Here is a 22,981-nt window from a genome sequence, read left to right on the forward strand (position 1 = left end):
CCATAAATAACTCTTACCTACACAAACCTGTCCTACAGCGCTGGTACACAGTGGAACCTGTGACTGTATTGCAGTGATCTTGCACAGGTAGATGTAAGCTTTCCAACTTACATTTTCAAGGATTGTTCCAGAACAGCGTTTCTGCAGATTGTTTCTCAGGTCAATTTTCTATTAGTCTAAAGATCATGGCTGCTCCGGCATTAGGAGCACACGGTGCCTGATCCCACTCCTGTGCCTGGGAGCAGCAGTATAAACATTGGACCTTATTCTGGTTCATTCGCTCAGATGTGAACAGGGTCTTTTATAAATGTAATAATCCTCTCCCGAAACAATGACAATAGGGCAGTGACATGGTAGACGCTGAAGAGGGGGTGATGTCACAAGGGGTGTGTTCTAAATCACATGACAGAGCAGGATTAGGGTTAGAAAACACATAGCCCATTCCCACAAGTAAAGAAAATTGTGGAGAGAATAGTATGTTTAGTTTTATATGGTTAAAATGTTCACGTTCAGCTTCCACAGGTACTATACACTCCTTTTCCAAGCTCACAATTACAGTCATTCCATCAGAGTGATAAACTACATTTCCTCTCAGGATTATAAATACAGACACTTCCCTAAAAGGGGGGTTTGGGGACACAGGTTAAATGTACAAAATATTTCAATAAAGGGATATTCTCTCAAATTAAATAAGATGAGGACTCATCAGCATTTACGAACGACCTCCCAAGTCTTTTTATCACCGATTGCCAGGGCAGTGAGAGCAAACTGTAATCTTAGTTTGGTCTCTTTGTGAACAGAACACATCCACTGGCCAAGAGGACGTAGGACTCATAGAACACATTGCGTTTGGAAGCCATAGGTGCTTGGACTGACATTTCAAAGGATCTGTCAAATAATTATACTTGGCAACCTTAAATTATTTAAAACAAAACATGAAGACAGATACTAAGTTTAAGCACAAGCACACGCACAAAACTGTATATCATAGCAGCGAATAAGGAAAACAACTGCATATCACTGCACGTGAGAAATGTTACGGACCAGCAGTCACTGTATAGGATAAACCTCCTTTGGCAGCTGAATGACAAACAACATGGCGGCTGTTGCCCATCAGATGGTGTTTATCAGGCTGCAGCATTGTCATCTTGGTACATGTGGTTGTACAGAATCAGTCAAATGTCATAGTGGTGAGAGGGGTGATTTCTAGGGTGTGTTCCAAAGTGTGTGGAGAGGGCTCTTGGAAATCTGGCAAGGGGCCGTTACGATGATGTCCATATTCAAACTTAATGCGCAGCTCGCCGATCTTGGAGAGTGGTAGGATGTCTGGGATCCACTCAATGGTGAATGGAGTAGGCTCCTTCTGTTCTGGAGTGGTGTTACCTGGAAAATAAACATAAGGTTAGTACTTCTGAGCCCTGGCATTCCACTGATGCTACCAAATACATAAATGTGAGCATGCAAATCAATCTCATTATTAAGATTTAAAGGGGATTTCCTCTGATTCCATTCAGAGACTGCAGAATCTGAACTCCTCATTCCTCTATCCCTTCCACACAGGATTTCAGTTTACAATTTAAAAATCCCCAAAATATAAGATAAACAGAGCAATACAATGAGAATAAAAATATTCTAACCATTACACACATGAAGAAAGTGAGGTGCAAAATGGCACTTCCCTTTCTTCATGTGTTCAATACTTTTTCCCTGTGCCATTTCACATTATTACACATAACTTAATTTATGGACATCTATGGTTTGATTTATTTGTATATGTGGATTATTGCTGACATTCAGCGAAAATGTTATTCCAATAGCCCCATTACAAATATGGGGTGTATTCAATGCGGCCGAAGAGGGGGGTTAAACGGCGGGGATCTGGTGAAATATAAAGTCTGCCTCTTACATTAGGAGCCGCTGATTACAATAACAACGTTCCCGGACTGTCATTTCTTTGTACAGAGCTTCCTAGTTGCAGAAAATCTGACACAACAAGTGTGTCCATGGTATTATGTCACACCACATGTGCCCACTGGAGCGTGTCTATAGATCATGTAGAATGTCCTTATAAGCATTGTGTGTCTACATGTAGTTTGCAAAATTTCTGGATTTTAATTATGTAGTGCAAATAAGTAGTAATGAAATCTGACACATACCAACTTTTAGAAAAGTTTTTAATTCCAGTGGCCGGATGGGCTGCTTTTCTAGTCGGCCGTAGGTCTCTGCAATGTTTTCCACCTCCACCTTAGGGCATTTGAATAGATCATATGTTCCATCTCTGTTCTGAACAAAGCTTCGGGTAATTTCAAGTGGCATCTGAAAGAAGAAAAAATAAGACAAATGCACTATTACCAGACACTATGAAACAGTAATAACCACAGCGCTTGAGTGCATTCAGGTCCTCTGTGCAGAATATATAGGTCCTGCCGATGTTTGTGTGAGTTTCCGTCAAGTGCTCTGCTTTCCTCTCATACTGATTGGTTGGTACTTGTGTATTATCACGGCGCCCCCGATTTCCATCGCAGGGCATTGTACAACCACAAAATTGCATCGCATGCCATGCCATATGATGGCATGCGATGCGACGCGATTCTACCCGATTTTCAATTGTACAGGAACCCAGACCCGATTTTACATTGTCATTACCCATCAGGGTGGGTGTACAATGTCAAATGCCCCCCATTGTTAACGCCACCCCACTATCAACGCCAACCCGAAGCGTGGGCAAGCGCAGCAAGCCCGCGAGGGGTGGCGGTACGCGTCCTCCGACCTTTTTATACCCCCACAATCCACGTCAGCGTGGAGTTGATTTTATATAGTGTGGCGAGCGGACGCGTAATACTTGTGAAGTAATGCGCGTGCGCTCGCCACGCTTCGGGCTCGGTGGCTCGCCACCCTATATAAAATCAACTCCACGCCGACGTGGATAGTGGGGGTATGAAAAGGTCGGAGGACGCGTACCGCCGCCCCTCGCGGGCTCACTGCGCTCGCCACGCTTCGGGTTGGCGTTGATAGTGGGGTGGCGTTAACAATGGGGGGGCATTTAACATTGTCATTACCCATCAGGGTGGGGATACAATTAAAAATCGGGTCTGGGTGGGCATTTAACATTGAAATCTCGTCGCATCGCATGCCATTATAATGGCATGTGATGCGACGCGATATTAAAATTGTACACTCATCCCGGGAAAAGCCTAAAATCGGGTCCATCGCATACCTTAATTAGTGGTATGCGATGCGACGGGCGCCGTGATTATACACAAGTACCGATTGGTTAATTGTCTTTTGACAAAATGGACCCATTCGAGGTCAATTAGTTAGAATTTACAGAAACAATTGATTATCTCCTATATAATCAGTGGGCCATGAAGAGAAGAGTGGTGAGTGGAACACTTTATACTGTACCTTATGCTTATCGGTTGTTCACGGCCTGCAGTACTTTTAGTGCAACACTCCTTCCCCTCTCTCTTTTTTTTTTTTTTTTCTCAAACCCTTTCTGTTTCCTTTGTCTCATTTGTTTTCCTCTCAATTACTGAAAAGCCAGCACCACTGTTTTTATAAGCCATATGTGATATTTGTATGTACAATTGGTAATCAAAATATATATTATATATATTACATATACACACACACACACACACACAGTTGACACTCGGTGTGTTTGTGTATGCAAGTATAACAGGTACACATGGCTAAGACAGGTATGAATGTGATAAAGGGGTAAATTTAGTTTGCAGTACTCTTTTATTCTCATGCATTCATGTGATACATCACTAATATCATTCCAGCTTCCATGTTGTCTTGCATCTATTAGTACTGCCTAGAACGGTATAGCAGACCCAGGCTACGCCCAGACCAGTGAAATGGAGAGATTGTGGACACAGGCCAGAAGAGGTATAGGAATAAGTAACCGGCATGTATTGATCACAACATGGGATTTCCCCCCTAACGAATAAGGAAACGAATGACCGCTGACCCCTTACCTCTGGCGTGTCAAAGATCTGCTTGACGTGTAAAATGTTGGTTATGTGCCAGGTGTACTTGGAAAAGGTCCCCAGGGGGAGGGCATCCTTTCTCACAAAAGCTGGAATATAAAACCATCCAATTATAGCTCTAATGAGCCAATATCTTGACCCAATCCTACAACTTTACAATTACTGCATTCCCTCTACATACTGCAGAGGTATTTGTTTGTTTATTCCACCTGCATTGGTTAATTCAATTGATTTAAGTAAATGCTATATTTATATTAAACAAAAGAAACATAAGGCTGTTGGGGAAGGACAGTACCTGTGGTGCAGTTGGGAAGCCGCATCCGTGCATTACCCATAGACAGCCGCTGTGACAGGGCATCAAAGAAAGACTGGGGAATATGGAACACCAGGGGCTCCGGCTTACCTGGGAACATAAACAAGAATGGCATCAAATTTTGGGAGGCAAATCAGTAAGTGAGAGATATTCTTACCAGACTAAAGGTCCCCATACACCTGAAAGACATTGGACCCAATCATACAATCTCGGATTGTATGCAGATCGTGTGCACACAATCACGCAATGCCGGGCCCGGGGGATTGGAGGATTTGTCCTCTGATCTGACGTGCTGCACGTTAGATCGGTTGGGATTGGGAGCAGATTGCATGTGCTTTTAAGCACATGCAATTTGTCTTTAGATGGCTCGTACAATCAGTCATGTGACACTCCCTCCCTGCAGCTTCCGGGCGGCCCGTGGCAGTGAAGATGCTGGGAGCCGCAGTAGTTTCCAGTGGCAGACGGGCAGGCGGCTGAAGAGAGTGGTGGACATCCTTTTGCACAATTCTGTCATGCAGGAAAGATCAGCGACCTCTACAAACAACCGGCGGGTACGCGCATCGTCACCTATATCGTTCATACACACAGAACGATATGACCGATTGGTCGTTTCAATCGATCGGGAACGCCCAGATCGTTGGCCGAATCTATCAGTGTGTACGCACCTTAAGACCGGTCTTTCTGATGTATGGCCACCTTAAGATATATGTGCAAAGGAAATGATGTCATTCATTTATGGCCACAGATTCTTATTATGATATGAAATCCCAGGGGCCACATAGTCAATGTTCATGAAAAAAGGACTGCGGGCAATGAAGGTATGAAGGGGGTGGGGGCGGGCGATGACATCCTGTGACGTCAGCCGCGCGCCCCAGCAGGCATTGGCCCGCCTGTGTTCCCATGGGAACACCCAGCATTTTCATGTGGACACCCGTAAAATGCTGGGCGTTCCCACTAGTGAGCCTCGTTTCCGCCGCCGGCTCTCCCTCCCCGGAATGAATGGCTCGGCATGTGTGTAACTCACCGAAGCCATGAACTGCCGGTGTCTGAACATGCACAAATACACGCTTGCGCATACCCCCCCAACAGTGGAACGGGGTCAAATTCGTCCCCTTCCAATGGATACAGAATTAGGCCTGCACTACCCATAGACAAACGTCTTTCCTGGCTCTCTAATAATTCCTGGTGGACATAGATCTTTTTTCTTTGTATAAATATATTTTTTTATTGAAAATTGAGAAAAATAACAAATAATACAATCCAATATACATTTCAAAAACCATGTGATCACAAATAAAGGGGACAAAAAAAATATAGCACTACATAGGATCAACATAATAAATCTGAACAGTACCTCAGTAAACATTTTATAATGGCTACTACTGTTTTGTTTATTAAGTAAATAAAACTAGATGTATTTTAAATATACAGAGGGTTGGGTTAGCAGTGAGGATGGAGTGAAGAGACAAAGAGAGAAATATTGACCTACAGCAAAGAGAATTTAATGAAATTGCTTAGGGGTAATTAATTAAAAGGAATGGTCTATACAGTGGGGATCTAAAGTTTGGGCACCCCAGGAAAAAAATCATTTTAATGTGCAAAAAGAAGCCAAGGAAAGATGGAAAAATCTCCAAAAGGGCATCAAATTACAGATTAGACATTCTTATAACAGGTCACAAAAAGTTTGATTTTATTTCCATCATTTGCACTTTCAAAATAACAGAAAACAAAAAATGGCGTCTGCAAAAGTTTGGGCACCCTTCAGAGTTTATAGCATGCACCGCACCCTTTGGACAGCTGAGACCTGGCAGTGTCATGGATTGTTCTCCATCATAGTCTGGAAAGACCAGGTGATGTCAATCTCAAAGGTTTTAAAAGCCAAGACTCATCTGACCTTGCCCCAACAATCAGAACCATGAGTTCCTCTAAGCAGTTGTGTAGAACACGGAAACTGAGAATAGTTGACGCTCACAAAGCAGGAGAAGGCTATAAGAAGATAGCAGAGCGTTATCACAAAGCAGGAGAAGGCTATAAGAAGATAGCAGAGCGTTATCACAAAGCAGGAGAAGGCTATAAGAAGATAGCAGAGCGTTATCACAAAGCAGGAGAAGGCTATAAGAAGATAGCAGAGCGTTATCACAAAGCAGGAGAAGGCTATAAGAAGATAGCAGAGCGTTATCACAAAGCAGGAGAAGGCTATAAGAAGATAGCAGAGCGTTATCACAAAGCAGGAGAAGGCTATAAGAAGATAGCTAAGCGTTATCAATTGTATAGCATTGTATATGGCATACAATGCCATACAATGCCATACAATACGATGTGATGCGATTTTACATTGTATAAGCACCCTAATGGGGGCTTTACATTGTAAAATGCACCCCCACTATGAACGTGAACCCGAAGTGTGGCGAGCGGTACGCGTCCTACGACCTTTTCATATCCCCACTATCCACGTCGGCGTGGAGTTGATCTTATATAGTGTGGCGAGCACAGCGAGCCCCACGAGGGGACACGGAATACATGTAAAGTAATACGCGTGCGCTCGCCACACTTCGGGCTAGGTGGCTCGCTGCGCTCGCCACACTATATAGAATTGACTCCACGCCGACATGGATAGTGGGGTATGAAAAGGTCGTAGGACGCGTACCGCCGCCCTCGCGGGCTCGCCACGCTTCGGGTTCACGTTCATAGTGGGGGTGGCGTGGGGGTGCATTTTACATTGTAAGCCCCCATTAGGGTGCTTATACAATTTAAAATCGTATAGGGGGCTTATACAATTTTTAATCGCATCGCAGTGCATCGGGTGTATGCCATGCGATTATATGTTGTGCGACCAAGTATCGTGGGTGCCGTGCTAGTACACAAGTACCCTTTGGGGTAAGTTTACTAAGATAGGCCGCAAATGGCCGATCTCGGTACGAACGGGATCAGCTGTGAACAGGCCGCCAATACGAATGGAGAATAAGGCAAATTTACAAAGCTGCCATATTCCATACGATTCGTTTTTACTGATGTTGTAGTCATTCGTATTTGGCTGCCGAATTACTGGCAGCCAAATACGTAAGATGGATCAGTCAGCTGGGGGTTCTTATGGGCGAGGGTTGTTGTAACTTGTCACCTCCATTAAGGCAACAAGGTAGACACACCAGGAGGGGTAAAAAAAAATGACTGATGATCTAGGTAGATTAGAGGAATGGTCAAGAGCATGGCAATTACAGTTTAATGCCAAAAAATGCTAAATCATGCACTTGGGTCTAAAAAAACAAAGACTAAATATAGTATAAATGGCACTATAATGGAAACTACTGAGGAAGAGAGGGATCTAGGTTTCACTATTTCAGGGGACTTAAAGGCAGGTAGGCAATGTAATAAAGCAATGAAGAAGGCAAGTCAGATGCTTGGTTGCATAGGGAGAGGTATCAGCAGTAGAAAGAAAGAAGTAATAATGCCACTGTATAGGTCATTGGTACGACCTCACCTAGAGTACTGTGTCCAGTTCTGGAGGCCATATCTCCAGAAGGATATAAATACATGAGAGACTGTACATAGAAGAGCAACTAAAATGGTGCATGGCCTATGTCACAAAATGTACCAGGATAGACTAAAAGATATAAATATGTATAGTTTAGAGCAGAGAAGGGAAAGGGGAGACATGATAGAAACTTTATAATGTACAGGGGGGAGACATTCTTCACAGGAAGAGGAGCAACAGAACACGAGGACATGCACTGAAACTAGAGGGAGGAAGAGTCAGGGGAAATTTGAGGAAAAATTACTTCACAGAAAGAGTAGTGGAGTGGAATAACCTCCCATCAGACGTGGTAGAGTTAAATAGAGTCCTTGATCTCACAAGTTGCATTATCAGACAGTTGGTTCCAAGCAGAAATGTGGTAAGATTGCATTTGGAACACTGGTGATTCTTTAGGCACCACCATGGAGACTTGCAACAGCAGGTGCAGTCTGTTTCTGGCCTATATTGCAGCAGGTGTGCATCTGTGAGCGCAGCCAGCCGTTGTCACTGACAGGCCCCTGACTCTCCAATAACAAGTCCATGAGACAGACAATTCTAGTCATCACCAAAGGATGTCTATCACTTTACTGCATGCCCCAACTGCATACACTTTTTGCAGTTGCAAATGATCGGTCAACTACATGACCATCGATGTTGCATGTACATATAGAACTCAAAGGGATTTGGAACTTAGTTAATGAGGTATAGAATTAAAAAGAACAAAAAAACTTTACACGCTACACCTGCACTAAGATAAAATCTGACCTCCAACTGGGTAAGTGGGGGAACCACAAAGTTAGCTGCATTTAGTGCCTACACCGGAGTTTCTTATACCCTAAAGCTGTGCTAAATCCTCCGCAAGAGCATCTTCCAATATTTATACATTGATCAAACTTGGTTTAATCCCTTCACGTGCAAGCAGCTACTTACCATCAAACTGATAATGCATGGTCTGGTGGATTCTTTCAGTCACACTGGACAGCCAGTCCATAAAGGTAAGGGACACTTGAGTCTCATCCATCATTTGACTACATGCTAAAAAGAGGAAGCAAAAAGTACTGGATCAACTGATCTGGTCTTCGGTTGTATGCATTAAGGTCATTTAGACATTGTAAAATACATGATGGAAAACAGCAAAGCTGAGCAATGTAGCAAGTCTGGAGATGTGATTATCAGGTGTCTGAAATTCATAAAAAAAAAAAATCAAAAAATCACAATTTGTATGGAAGGCTATTACTGCACGAGAATCGGATACACCAAATAAAGCATGCAAATTATTAGCACAACTGCCATCCAGTAGCACTAATACCAGTCACAAGTGTGGGCATTATGCAGCTCACATGGAATCCATACAAATACATTTTTCATACAAAGACAATATTAAAGTCGGGAAGGCAACATTAAAAATGCATAGATTTCCATTACTACCTCATGCAACAGACAACATTCATTGTTTTACCTCATGAATTCACCACAACTCATAATGGCCCTTATTCTGATCGGTGCGGCCGGAGCCGATTATGCGGCCAGGATCGTGCGTGCGAAACCCCGCCTTCCATACGGATCGCCAACTCCGTCCGTATGCGGTAAAAAGCTGTCCGAACGGACCGCACGTGTATTTTTCACGGAATACGCCTCCTCCATCTAAGGGAACCTCCCCCATCTCTCCACCCCCTGTTCGGAGTGTTCACATATCATGCGGGATTTGGCCGTACGCCCCGCTCGCACATGCACAGAGACGCCTCTGCACATGCGCAGACACCAAACATCGGCGGGCCGAACGCACGCGGATATATCCGCACCGATCAGAATAAGGGCCAATGTGACAATGAAAAAGAGTCTACCCATATTGCCAACCATCAGTAAGTAAGTCACATTTATGGCTGGTAGCTCAAAATATAATAAATAAGAAATCTCTATGACAACCAGACCCAGAGGAAGCACATCATCAGTGGTTGGGTCTAAATAAAGATGTAAGCCCACAATCCCAAATTATGGGCCGGTTATCCTCTAGATTGGTGACATTTATATAATATACAGTGCAATGTATTCACAGCGCTCACTTTTTCTACATTTTGTTATGACCAAAATGGAACAAATGAAAGAAAAAAAAAAATCCGTCAAAATTCTACACACAACGGCCCTTATTCAGATCTTCTCGCAGTACAAATTTGTTTTCAAAATGGGCAAAACCATGTGCACTGCAGGTGGGGCAGATGTAACATGTGCAGAGAGAGTTTTATTTGTTTGAGTTATTTTGTTTTTGTGCACGGAAAAAATTCTCACTGCATTATTTTTACACTGCAATTTAGATTTCAACACACCCCACCCAAATGTAACTCTCTCCCCCACCTGCAGTGCACATTGTTTCGCCCACTTTGAGAATAAATTTGTACTGCGATCAGATCTGAATAAGGGCCAATATCCCATAATGACAACGTGAAAAAAGTAGTCTTTTTGGGGAGAATTTTTGAAAATTTCTTAAAAATAAAAAATTACATAATTATTCACAGTCTTTGCCATGAAGCTCAAAATTGAACTCAGGTGCATCCTGTTTCCACTGATCATCCTTGAGATGTTCCTACAGCTTAATTGGAGTCCACCTGTGGTAAATTCAGTTGATTGGACATGATTTGGAAAGGCACACACCTGTCTATATAAGGTCCCACATTTGACAGTGCATGTCAGAGAACAAACCAAGCATGAAGTCAAAGAAATTGTATGTAGACAGGATTGTCTTGAGGCACAAATCTGGGGAAGGGTACAGAAAAATATCTGCTGCTTTGAAGGTCCCAATGAGCACAGTGGCCTCCATAATCCGTAAATTGGAGTCCGGAACCACCATGACTCTTCCTAGAGCTAGCCGGCTATCTGAACTGAGCGGAGAAGGGCCCCAGTCAGGGAGGTGACTAGGGAGGCCAAACCTGGAATAGGCAGGATCCCAGGATTTTGGCCAACAAACAGTGGGATTTTAGTCCTGGGATTGCGTGATTAGTACCCGTTTGCAAAATACCGGCAGGCAGCAGTGCGGCTGTTCGGAACATTGTGCTGTAGCGGCATAGCAGCGGCCAGGCTGCGCAGCGTGACCCCTGACATCACGTCATGTTGCCCAGCCCGGTCGCCGCCATGCCGCTACAGCACACTGTTCTGAATTCGGTCTTGTTGCAAAAGGCCCACTGTATTGCTCCCAGCCACCCACCTGCTGTGCTGCTCCCAGTCGCCCGCCCACTGGAGATGGTCCTGCTACTGCCTATCACCACCACCAGGTAAGTGACAGTGCAGGGCAGAGGGAAAGGGAGAAATGGCAGGGGATTAGTCTGCCTTTCAGTGATGTGCAGGGAGGGCAGTTTAGGGATGCAGGGGTGTTTTTTTATTTTTATAACAGGGAGGCCAATCCCAGCATTGAGCATTTTTCAATCCCGGGATTGAAAAAAATGCCCTGGAATTGGCATCCCTAGAGGTGATCAAAAACCTGATGGTTACTTTGTCAGAGCTACAGCACTCCTCTGTGGAGAGAGGAGAACCTTCCTGCAGCAACCAAGCCTGTATGGTAGAGTGGCATGACGGAAGCCACTCCGTAGTAAAAAGCACATGGCAGCCTGGCTGGAGTTTGCCAAAATGCACTTGAAGGACTCTTAGACCAAACAAAATTCTGTGGTCTGATGAGACAACTATTTAACTCCTTGATGTAAAAACCAGGCACCACTCATTACCGGGCCAATACCATATCTATAGTGAAGCATGGTGGTGGCAACATCATGCTGTGGGGATGTTATTCAGCGGTAGGAACTGGGAGACTAGTCAGGATAGAGGGAAAGATGAATACAGCAATGTACAGAGACATCCTGGATGAAACCTGCTCCAGAGCGCTCTTGGCCTCAGACTGGGGCGACGGTTCATCTTTCAGCAGGACAACGACCCTAAGCACACAGTCAAGATATCAATGGAGTGGATTCAGGACAACTCTGTAAATGTCATTGAGGGGCCCAGACTTGAATCCGATTGAAAATCTCTGGAGAGCTCTGAAAATGGCTGTGCACCAACGCTTCCCATCCAACCTAATAGAGCTTGGGAGATGGTGCAAAGAGGAATGGGCGAAACTGCCCAAAGATAGGTGTGCCGAGCTTGTGGCATCATATTCAAAAAGACTTGAGGCTGTAATTGCTGCCAAAGGTGCATCAACAAAAGTATTGAGCAAAAGGCTGTGAATACTTATGTACATGTGATTTCTTAGTTTTTATTTTTAATAAATTCCCCCCAAACACTACTTTTGTCACGTTGTCATTATGGGCTTATATTGTGTGTAGAATTTTGAGGGGCAAAAAATTTCAATTTATTCCAATTTGGAATAAGGCTGTAACATAACAAAATGTGGGAAAAGTGAAGCACTGTGAATACTTACCGGATGAAACGGTGCAATGTCCAAAATGACCGAAGACAGTAGCAAAGCCTCGAACAAGTGCTAGTAATCCAAAAATCTTAGCAATAGCAGCCAGCAGTAGCCATGATTACACTTAAAGTGGAGGACATTAAAGATTGGCATCCTGGTGTGTACCTGGTTTCTTTGCAGCAGAGTTGATACCAGTTTTTTTTTGTGTAGTTTTCTTCAGACAGTTAATCGCAGTATCTTGAACTGTGGCGTTTGTTCCTTAAAACACAAAAAAATTGATCACAAACGGAAAATTTTGTATTTTTGTTTTAAAAGAGAAAAAAAAATATATAAATATATATATATATATATATATATATATATATATATTATTTTTTTGTTCATTAATTTTACCTGGTGAATCATCCCTTCTTAGTTTCTTGGGTTTCAGCATTGGGGCGGATTCTTCATGTATTTGTACCACTGTTTCCACAGTATCCATCTTGCTATCTGTTTCTAACACTGTTATCTCTTTAAGACCTGTATGTCAAAGAATGAACGGATTTACATATACCCCTTTTACACCAAAAACCCTGGTCGGACCCTGGTCTTTGAACGTTGGAGTTTCCAGGGTCTGACCTTGCTTTATACCCCCATTACACAGCACTTCGACCTGGGTCTGCACCATTTACACTGAAACTGGGTCAGCCCTGCCTTTCCTTGTGGATGTCGTTAAAAATGCTTGCTCGTTGCCAAGGGGGGTGAAATTGCTTGTAGCCAGGAGGCAACACACACACACACACACACACACACACACACACACACACACACACATATATATATATATATATATATATATATATATATATATATATATATATATATATATATATATATATATATATATAATTCATGCAGCAACTTCGGGGAGAAAACATACATACATACTACTACTTAAATAAAAATTCTGAAGGGGTAGAGGGGAAAGCTGTCCCCGGGTGCTGGGAGAAGGGAGGTGTCTGCGGCTGCTGAGGCGAGGTGGGGGTACCTGTCAGCCTGAGGTCGGAGCCGGAGGGGCTGATGTGCACCGCCGCTGCTGAATCAGGCCCAGTATCGTACAACTGCGGGCTGCGGGGGGGATGATGGTCGGAGCCGGAGGGGATGATGTGCGCCGCCGCTGCTGCTAAATCAGACTTTGCGGCTGCGGGTGGGGGGGGGGGGGGGGAGTACAGCAGCGCACATCATCCCCTCCGGCTCCGACCTCAGGCTGACAGGGACCCCCCTCCTCCCGCAGCACCTGGGTACGGCTTCCCCAGTGCTGCACGCTGTGGACCCGCTGCGGGACCATTTACACCGGCCTTTACACAGGTCCTATCCGGGTTCTACCCAGGTCAGGACCTGGGTAGAGGACACGTGTAAATGGATATACTCCATTTACACCGCCGATGATCCGGGTCTGACCTGCCGCTGACCCAGATTTTTCGGCGGTGTAAAAGGGGTATAACAAATATTTACAGTATTGCAGGTTGAGGCAATCTAACTGAATGGAGTACCGTGAGCCAATCAAACAACAAACTGGTACTGGGAATTGTATTTGCAATTCAGTTCCATACTCACATTGCTTTTGTTGAAGAAATTTGAGGATTTTTGTGCACACGTCTCAGATCAGTTGAGAAAATAAAAATGTGAGGGCAAAATGCAGAACCCCTGGTGCACCCCCCATACAGAATAATCACGCACTTGAAAGGGTTTCAATACAATAATTTGGCCAGCAAAAATACATGCCAGTTATCAGGTAGATTTCTCTAAAAAGTTGGGCTGTGTTGATGGGAGAAGGGTTTGGGGATTCTGCAAATGGGAGGTTTAAGTGTTTTTAAAAACTTGTATTGAATCACTGATAAATCACCTTACGGACATATTCTTAGTGTTCATTATAGCACTCGCCATCTTTGAAAACCCATGCATTTCCTCTTCCCTGCCTGGGTGTCGCTGTAGTTCTTCCAGCACAGTGTGGTATGTATATCAGCACTGATATGCAAACCAGATCTGTGCTAGAAACACCACAGCAGACAGCGACACCCCAGGCAGGGAAGAGGAACTGCATGGGTTTTCAAAGTTGGCGGGTGCTAGAATGAACACTATAACTCTGTACCCCAAAATGCTGGAAAGACTGAACCCCCCCCCCACATTTGTTGGTAATCATTTTTCTACCATTAAGAAAAAAGTACAAAAATCAGCAATTTTCCCTATGGCCAGTAACAGCCTTCTATGGTCCTCCTATGTGACTTGTTCCTTTTTTTGGAGGGTTTCCCACTTTTCCTTCACTTCGCTTTTTGTAGAAGAGTGGCAAAACACGCAAGCTGTAATGTCTAAAGGTGCCCACACACTAGAACGATTTTTTGGCTTTCTGATATATCGTCCGATGTTTACCGATAATCGGCCGATTTCGGTCCGATGCTCGCTCCCGTGGATCTTTTGCTAAATCTTCTGATCGATTACGTGCTGCATGAAAGATCAGAAGATTTAACAAAAGATCCATAGGAACGCACAAGGGGTCTTAAGAAAAATCTTTGGTAAAGATGTGCGCTTGCCTGAAATCTTTTGTCCAGGACAGGCAAAAGATTTGAAGGCTAATTTATGCGCACATCTTATGATCGCAGATCTTTCTAGTGTGTGGGCACCTTAAATCTTGCAATTCTCTGGTGTCTGCTATGTATTCGCGTTTCATGATACAAACTTACTTTTGTAAGTTCTCTCCTAATTGAATTGACCCCAATGTGTGATGCTACCTGTGTTTTGCTGTACAGCTAAGCGCAGGCTATGACAGTATTGTGCTTTTTGGGCCATTTATTTTCTAAAAGTTGAGAAGATGTCAAAACTGAATGTTACCCAATTTGAAGGGAACAAATATATTATAACTAGGTACAATTTCCTGCTCTCTGAAGCGTCATTTCCTTACCTTCAGACATGACATAAAAGTATTCCGTGAATTCCTCAGTTAGGCTGTCATCGCTAGCGAACGCTCCCATGCATGTGTAGAAATGCAAACATCTCTCCTCACTTTCCGTCCTCGGTGCTGCTCCTTTGGATGCTTTGTGGGCCTCGCAGGAACAAAGGAAGAGGTGGTTAGTTCCTTTCTGTGGGCCGGATTTCTGTGTGAAGTACACATGGAGGTAGCCCAGGCTGTTCTGCTGGCTAGTTTTGCATCGCACTACCAAGACAGATTTTGTTACCCTCTGGACGAGGGGTCCCATGCACTCAGTAGCTAGCAACCAGATATCCTGCTTGATTTCTGTTGGGATCTGCATTGCATTCAATATGGAGCTTTTAAGTGGCAGAGGCTCAGCTTCGATTTGGCAATTCAAGGCCAGTTTTATGTGCTGGCACTGGTTCTCTACTACCCCTCGAGCTGCAGCTTTAAGACAGGATGGAGCGAAGCAGCGACCAGAGCTAATCTGAGTGATAATTGTCCCCTCAGCTGTCTGTATGGTGGTCTCAGAAATACCCAGTACCACCAGACATCTGTGGTCAGGTCCTCTGTCCCTTTGCCTGACCGAGAAGATCTGCATGTCCGATCCGGTAAGCACCTTCACTGCATCCTTGCCCTGCTGTTTATTATTTCGACACCGGAACACGGTACCGCAGCTCTTGTTTTTGCAACTCAGGCCACGAGTTCCATTATAAGTACCACAGCGTGGACATTTCCTAACACCTCGTAAGGTGGGTTTCCCCAAGTTGGAGAGGAAGTCAGGGACTTTAGGTTTAGCAGGACTAGGTTCCATGTTTGCTTACGGCCTAAAATGACAAATAACAATGAATTAGACTAACAGGTGAATCCCCCCTTGAGCATCACAAATCTCCTATCTGAGGCAATAGGCTTTAGAAGTAACCACCCACCATTCACATTTACCCAGTCTGGTCGCAAATAACAGAGACAAACACTAATTAGCAAAATATATCAGATGGCACAAGTGACATCAATCAGCAAACAAAAGTAATGAAGACATACAAACATATTTGACAGTAGCTTCTGCACACATAGAGGTCACACACAATGTAAATATAATGACAAGTTCTAGGATGGCCAATTCAGGGATTGAGATCGTCGGGATCCTGGGATTTGGCCCTAAAATTGCAGAGATTTCAATCGAAGGATTGGAAATTCCAATCCCAGGATTTCGGGATTAGACTGCGCATGCCCAATTTAATGATGGGTAGCCCCGTAGCACACACAGACTCTTTCCAGCTGTTCCCATACCCTCCATAGGGATGGACATCGCATCTAGATGTTTCACGTATATCAATGTTTCTGTTTCGATGGCAGTGCTTTTACCATTCGATGGTGGCATTCCGATGTTTGCTGCCATCAACTGGTAGACATTTAATGGTCACGCCACCCCAGGCAGACCTACACTGCAGTGCTTCTGCACATGCGTGGCTGCACTGAAGATTCATATGAATTTTTTTTCTATCAAATTCTTTTGATGCAATGGTCTATCCCTAGCCCTGCGCAGCGTGACGTGGCCAGAGGTCAGGCTGTGCAGCCCATCCGCCACACCGCTGCAACCCACCCGCTCTCCACATCCATGTGCGTGGTGGACGGTTTGACCAGACGGGGGCATTTTTTTCATTAGGGAGGCCAATCCGGGATGGAGAGTTTTTCAATCCTGGGATACGGAGCATGCATAGGAGACGCGATGTTCATGCGCGACACCCAGCTGTGATCAAGTTCTAAAATTTTTGACAGGGAGTTGGAACGTGGTGGTGGGAACCAACCGTTTCATGGGAGCGCCAGGGAAGATGCAAAATGCCAAAGCCTGTTAGGGGAGGTTGTGTGATGTCAGTAGCAGCCCAGACGTCCTGGGCTACGTGGTGGCTGCCATGACTGGTGCCTAGTGTAAAAATCATTCAATGGTGAGCAGCTTCCGACGGGATTTGGCCATAATCTCTCGGGTGCGAACGGTGGTGCGGCCATATGCATCCATTCGCACAGCAAGCACATTTATTCTCAGGCCGGGATTTCACTGGAGTGAGGCGGAGGCTCTGAATCAGGCCCTGACTTTAGGGGATGCTGGGAGAAGGTTACTTGCCTGACTGCAATATGCCAACGACTAAGTTTAACGTAGGAGGAATAACGGTATGAGGCTGTTTCTCAAGTGAAGGGCAACTTGAACAAGGCTTAGTGGCAACAGTTTGGGAAAGGCCCTTTTCTATTGCAACATAAATGTCCCCCAGTGCACAAAGCAAAGACTATAATGACATGGGGTGAGGAGTTTGGTGTGAAAGAACTTGACTGGATCACACAGAGCTCCGACCTTAACCCGATTGAGCATTTTTGGCATTAAATGGAACAGAGATTGGGAACCAGGCCTTCTCATCCTACATCAGTGCCTGACCTCATAAATGCTCTACAGAATGAATGGGCACAAATTCCAAAATATTGTGGAAAGCCTTCCAAGAAGAGTGGAAGCTGTTGTAGCTGAAAAAGGGGGACCAACTCCATCTTAAAGCGTATGTAATAGAATAAAATGTGATTACAGTCTCTGTTGGCATAAAGGGGCAGATGTATTAAGCCTTAACAAGAGATAAATGCAAGGGTGATAAGGAGAGATAAACGTCCAGCCAATCACCTGCTAACTGCCATGTTACAGCCTTTGTTTGAAAAAAGTCAGTTAGGAGCTGATTGGCTGGACGTTTATCTCTCCTTATCACCCTTGCATTTATCTCTTGTTAAGGCTTAATACATCTGCCCCATAATGTGCTGTGATAGTTGGCGAATTCTCCCTATGCACCTGGAACATGTAACCTGCTGGGTGATCTGGAAACTGTGGCAGTTATTTGCTGTCACCCAATAAATAGGGTAAGTTCAACTCCTAAGGAGATAAAAAAAGACAAAATGTTCTGCCCAGAAAACCTTTACCTGGTTGAAACTGGGCACTAGGTACCATGCTTAACACGGTATTCCGGTTTAAGAACACAACCTTTTTTACAACATCTGTGACTTCATCTTACAAAACTGCATCCTATATTTTGGAAACGATCTTCTAAAATGTTTATGTATTCTGCAGTGTTCCATCTACAGCCTAGAAGGCAAATGATAGCTTTAATCCACATATATTCTTCTTCCAGGCGGCGGCACAAAGCTTTCTATGAAGCAATTCCCCAATCAGTGATAAAGTAGTAGCAAGTCATCTTGGATCCACCCTTTTCCGCTTCCTAGTATACTTTTAATATAGGCTTTGGATCTTCAGCATGCTTCCAATTGACCAATATACTATAATGGGTCTATTTATTAATGTACTGCCATGTCAATCACTGCATACACTAAACACAACAAAAAAACACCTTTCAGGGGTCTTAGTGGTTTATTATAACCATGAACTACTGCATATAATGAACAAGACTGCAATTAAAGTAGCACAGAGCTCGATGGATCGTTAATAGAAAGTGTAACAGACTATACTGGTGGGATATAGACTAAGTAAATGATAATGGTCTTTCCCAGAACCCCCACAAAAGGGGGTTTATTACTAAGATGGGAATTCTATTAAGGATGGATTTTGCCCACAGGAACCAATCAGGTTCTATCTCCTAGGTGCTAAATTAATAAGAAGTAGAATCTGATTGGTTGCTAAGGGCAACATCCCATCTTCAAAACAACTCCCATTTTAGTAAATTACCTCAAGATTTCCATGTTGTAATTTTGTATACTAGTTACCTGCAAATAAAAACGACGGAACAAAGCAATGTCTGCGTGTATTGCACAGTCGGGCAGCATCTAGTGGCCACCAACTGGCACAACAGTTGGATTTCCCCCATAGCGGTGAGGAACAGCGTTACCCTTTTATTATACAAGATTAATGGTGGGGAGGAGACATACTGTGGGCCTTTTTCAAATAGTATAATGGGGAGAAATATAGGGTAAATTATTAGGGTACTTGTGTATTTTGGCGGCGCCCCTGATTTCCATCGCACAATGTTTTAATCGCATCGCATGCCATGCACCAGATGTCATGCGATGCAACGCGATTTTTGCCCCCTATACGATGAAAGATTGTATAAGCGCCCTAAAGGGTGCTTTTAAGCACCCTAATGGGTGCTTACAATGTTTAGTTATATAATCTTTATTTAAATTTTTCAACATATAAAGAAAAAAAAAAAAAAAAAAGAAAAAGGAACACACAAGAGCCAAAAAGAACATGACAGACAGTAAATAATACACAGACATCTGTGGCATCGTCTTGGTTTCATAAAAAAGGCAAGGGTCGGGCTTGGTCAAGCTTGGTCAAGCATATTACATACTGAATACTCAACATAACAAGAGGATTGAATATAGGTGAACTCCAAGGGCCAAAGTAAGGACAACAATACGGACCCGCAATGAAAGTGAACTCTACGAGGTATGCTTTAAGTTTCCTAGTGAAACGTGGCAGCCAAATAGGTGATATGGGTTGGAAGCTAAGCCATATCTTCCCACTTTCACAAACGGTGGGAGCTGGATTGACGCGTAGTCCTATGTCCCGGTTATACATTTATATAAGTACTCAATGTGAAAATAGACACGTGGGCATACAATAATCATGGCAGTTACGCCGTGTTACCGCTAATGTGATCCAATACAAACACATTATGGGTGTGCTCGAATATACATTTACTTAGGTTTTTACCCAGCTATAGCTCGCCCATGTGGGGCAACAAAAAATAGACACGTGATACATGGGAAAAAACCAATAAATAGACACAATGCCCAAAAAAAGAGGGCAAAAAAAAAACCCCCCCAAAAAAAAACACACATAATTAAACAACACAAAGAATTTACAATTTCAATGGTGCCAATATCTGGAAGATCTCCATCTATCCCATACTACATTAAATTTCCCTAGTGTATTCCTACTTAGGTGCAAATATTTCTCTTGGGTGTAAAAATAATTAACCAGGCCAATCCAGCTATTAATTTCCGGGCTTTTAGCTGCCATCCAAGTTCTTGCAATGCTCATTTTGGCTATAGCCACCAGATTTATAAGATATTTTTCCCCCCCACTTCCAGTTATCCCCGGTTCATCTACAATATTCAGGATACAACTTTTCAGGGAGAATGCTTCTCTAGGGATCCCTGTCTCCACCAAAATATCCCTTACTTGCCTCCAAAAAGCTGCCACTTCCTGACACTCCCATAGTAAATGTAGGAAAGAACCAGGTAGTGATCTACATTTCGGGCACATCAATGAAGCCTCAGGTCTGAATTTGGCAATACGATTCGTGGACAGATATGCTCTGTGTAGAACAAACAGTTGGACCTGCTGTACTCGAATAGAGTTAGTGGATAGTGACACTGATGACGTGGCTATCTGCCATTCTCTATCGCTTAGGGGGCCTACCTCACTTTCCCAATTACCTCTTATCCGTGACATATTTGTGCATAGACGGGTCTTATTAAGAAGCTTATAGAGTATGGCCACCGAGTTATATTTAGAGTCTTTTTTCAGTAATATTTTTAGCGGGGATTCCACCAGACACAGGGGGGAAGGGGGGAGGAACTTATTTAGAAGACTTCGTAATTGCAAATAGCGGAAGAAGAATGTTTGCGGGACCCCAAACTCCTCTCTAAGCTGTGCAAAGGACTTCAAGTAGCCATCTTTATATAGCTGTCCCACTGACTGTATCAGGTACGCCCCCCAGGTAGCCTTTAATTGCAAGGTTGCCATCGCTCCCCTATCGCCTAATTCCCCAAGAGGATATTCCGGATCCAACTCCGTAGATCCTAACAGGGAATTGGCCTCTCTCCACACCTTTATGGCTTGAACTATAATGGGCGGGTCTCCTGCTCGAGTATGCCCCCCAAGGAGTTTCGACAGAGGACTAGTTCCTGGGGAGGATGAGTGTACCAGGGTCGCAACCTGATCCACATTTGGATGTGGGCTTAACCATGGCCTTAGTTGGATTAATTGAGCCGCGATATAGTATCTCCTAAAGTCGGGTAGCGCCAAGCCCCCCTCTTGCTTATCTTGCATTAGGATTTGCATTTGCAATTTAGGTCTGGAGTTATGCCATATAAATGATGACATAATGCCATTAATTCTTCTAAAAATCGCCTTGGAGAGGTAAATTGGGGCCTGCTGGAGGACATACAAAAATTTGGGGAGAATAACCATTTTTATTAAATTCACCCTGCCCGTTACAGTAAGCGGCAAACGATTCCAGACCCTACATTTTTTTATTAACTGATCTATTAGTGGGAGTATATTCAGGGGGATAAACGCGCTGGGATCTATGGAGATCCAAATTCCAAGATATTTGATCGTAGGGACCCATTTCAAAGGGAGTGGATGGGGGGCCGCAGGGGAACCTGGTACATTAACATGGAGTGCATGAGATTTCTCCCAATTTATCTTGATCCCAGAGTGGCCGCCAAATTCCCCCAAAGACTTAAATACCACTGGTAGGTCAGATTTATAGTCGGCCAAATAAATTAAAAGTGCTTACAATGTTAAATGCACCCCCACGCCACCCCGCCCCCACTATAAACGTGAACCCGAAGCGTGGTGAGTGCAGCGAGCCCGCGAGGGGCGGCGGTACGCGTCCTCCGACCTTTTCATACCCCCACTATCCACGTCGGCGTGGAGTTGAGAATAGAAAGTGTGGCGAGCCCGAAGCGTGGCGAGCCCCGCGAGGGGACGCGGATACCTTCACAGGTATCGGAGTCCGCTCGCGGCCTTCACAGTTATCCACGTCCGCTCGCCACGCTTCGGGCTCGCCACACTTTCTATTCTCAACTCCACGCCGACGTGGATAGTGGGGGTATGAAAAGGGCGGAGGACGCGTGCTGCTGCGCTCGCCACGCTTCGGGTTCACGTTTATAGTGGGGGGGTGGCGGGGTGCATTTAACATTGTAAGCACCCATTAGGGTGCTTATACAATGTTTAATCGCATCGCATTGTATGCCATATACAATGTCATACAATTTTAAAATTGTATGGCATTGTACAATATCGCGCGATATCGCGTCGCATACCATCGTATGCCTTATGGTATCCAATGCAATGGGCGCCGCCAAACTACACAAGTACCATTATTAGTATTGGGACACGGGTATAATATTAATATAGGGGGCAAAGTGACAGAATTAGGCTGATCATACTATCCGATTAAACCAGGACATGAATTACTGAGTTTCTGTGGCTGGCTGACTTGTGGCTTCAAACCTACATTACACTTGGGTTTAATCAGCCACAAAATCTATGTAACCAATGGGTGTCCCAATTTAAAGTGTTAGTATGGTAAGCCATCAGTAGACATAATAACGGTATATATAACCACATATGGAACAGGTAGGCTAATGGGTGAGCCTATATCATGAAGCCACTGGGCCACATGCCAATATGTGTGTTGGTAATAGTATTGGGTATAGAGTGCCCCCTCCTCTTTGGGTACAGGGTTACAATGCCGCATCCATATATAACCATATATAACCTGCTGCTGTACCCACACGCACACACAAAGCCCCCATCTTACAGGAGCACTGGGCGCGCCGTGACGTCACTTCCGGCGCCCGCCACCCTGTATGTATGGGGCAACCGTCTTTACGAAGCGGGCGGTGCTCTCCCCCCCACAGACCGCCAAAGAGCTCCTCCTCCTGCTTACCTGCAGCACGCACACTGCTGCCGGGTGTCGCTATCTCTCAAGCCGGGCGCTCGCCTCAGACCCCTTACCGGAGCTCCTTACAAACGGGGCGAGCTCTGTAACAGAGGGCGTGATTGAGCGGCCCGGGTCACGTGGGAGGATACGTCACCGGG

The 22,981-nt window shown here is 44.4% G+C and overlaps 1 protein-coding gene across 2 annotated transcripts; it reads right to left on the reverse strand.

Moving 5' to 3' along the window:
• Nucleotides 1-467: 467 nt before the first annotated feature.
• On the reverse strand, nt 468-22,981 carry C4H2orf42 (chromosome 4 C2orf42 homolog). 2 transcript variants are annotated; one of them, XM_083184528.1, is made up of 9 exons: nt 22,830-22,981; nt 15,148-15,983; nt 12,603-12,728; nt 12,375-12,467; nt 8,750-8,854; nt 4,291-4,398; nt 3,984-4,084; nt 2,157-2,316; nt 468-1,383 (listed from the first exon to the last, which is right to left on the reverse strand). In XM_083184528.1, the coding sequence occupies exons 2-9, from the start codon at nt 15,968-15,970 to the stop codon at nt 1,172-1,174; spliced, it is 1,728 nt and encodes a 575-aa protein (XP_083040654.1). In that variant the 5' UTR covers nt 15,971-15,983; nt 22,830-22,981; the 3' UTR covers nt 468-1,171. The 2 variants fall into 2 exon arrangements, with proteins under 2 accessions (XP_083040654.1, XP_083040655.1); XM_083184529.1 differs by lacking the exon at nt 22,830-22,981 and adding an exon at nt 22,701-22,813.

Source organism: Crinia signifera, chromosome 4 (genome assembly GCF_055691185.1).
Source record: "Crinia signifera chromosome 4, ASM5569118v1, whole genome shotgun sequence".
Taxonomy (NCBI): domain Eukaryota; kingdom Metazoa; phylum Chordata; class Amphibia; order Anura; family Myobatrachidae; genus Crinia; species Crinia signifera.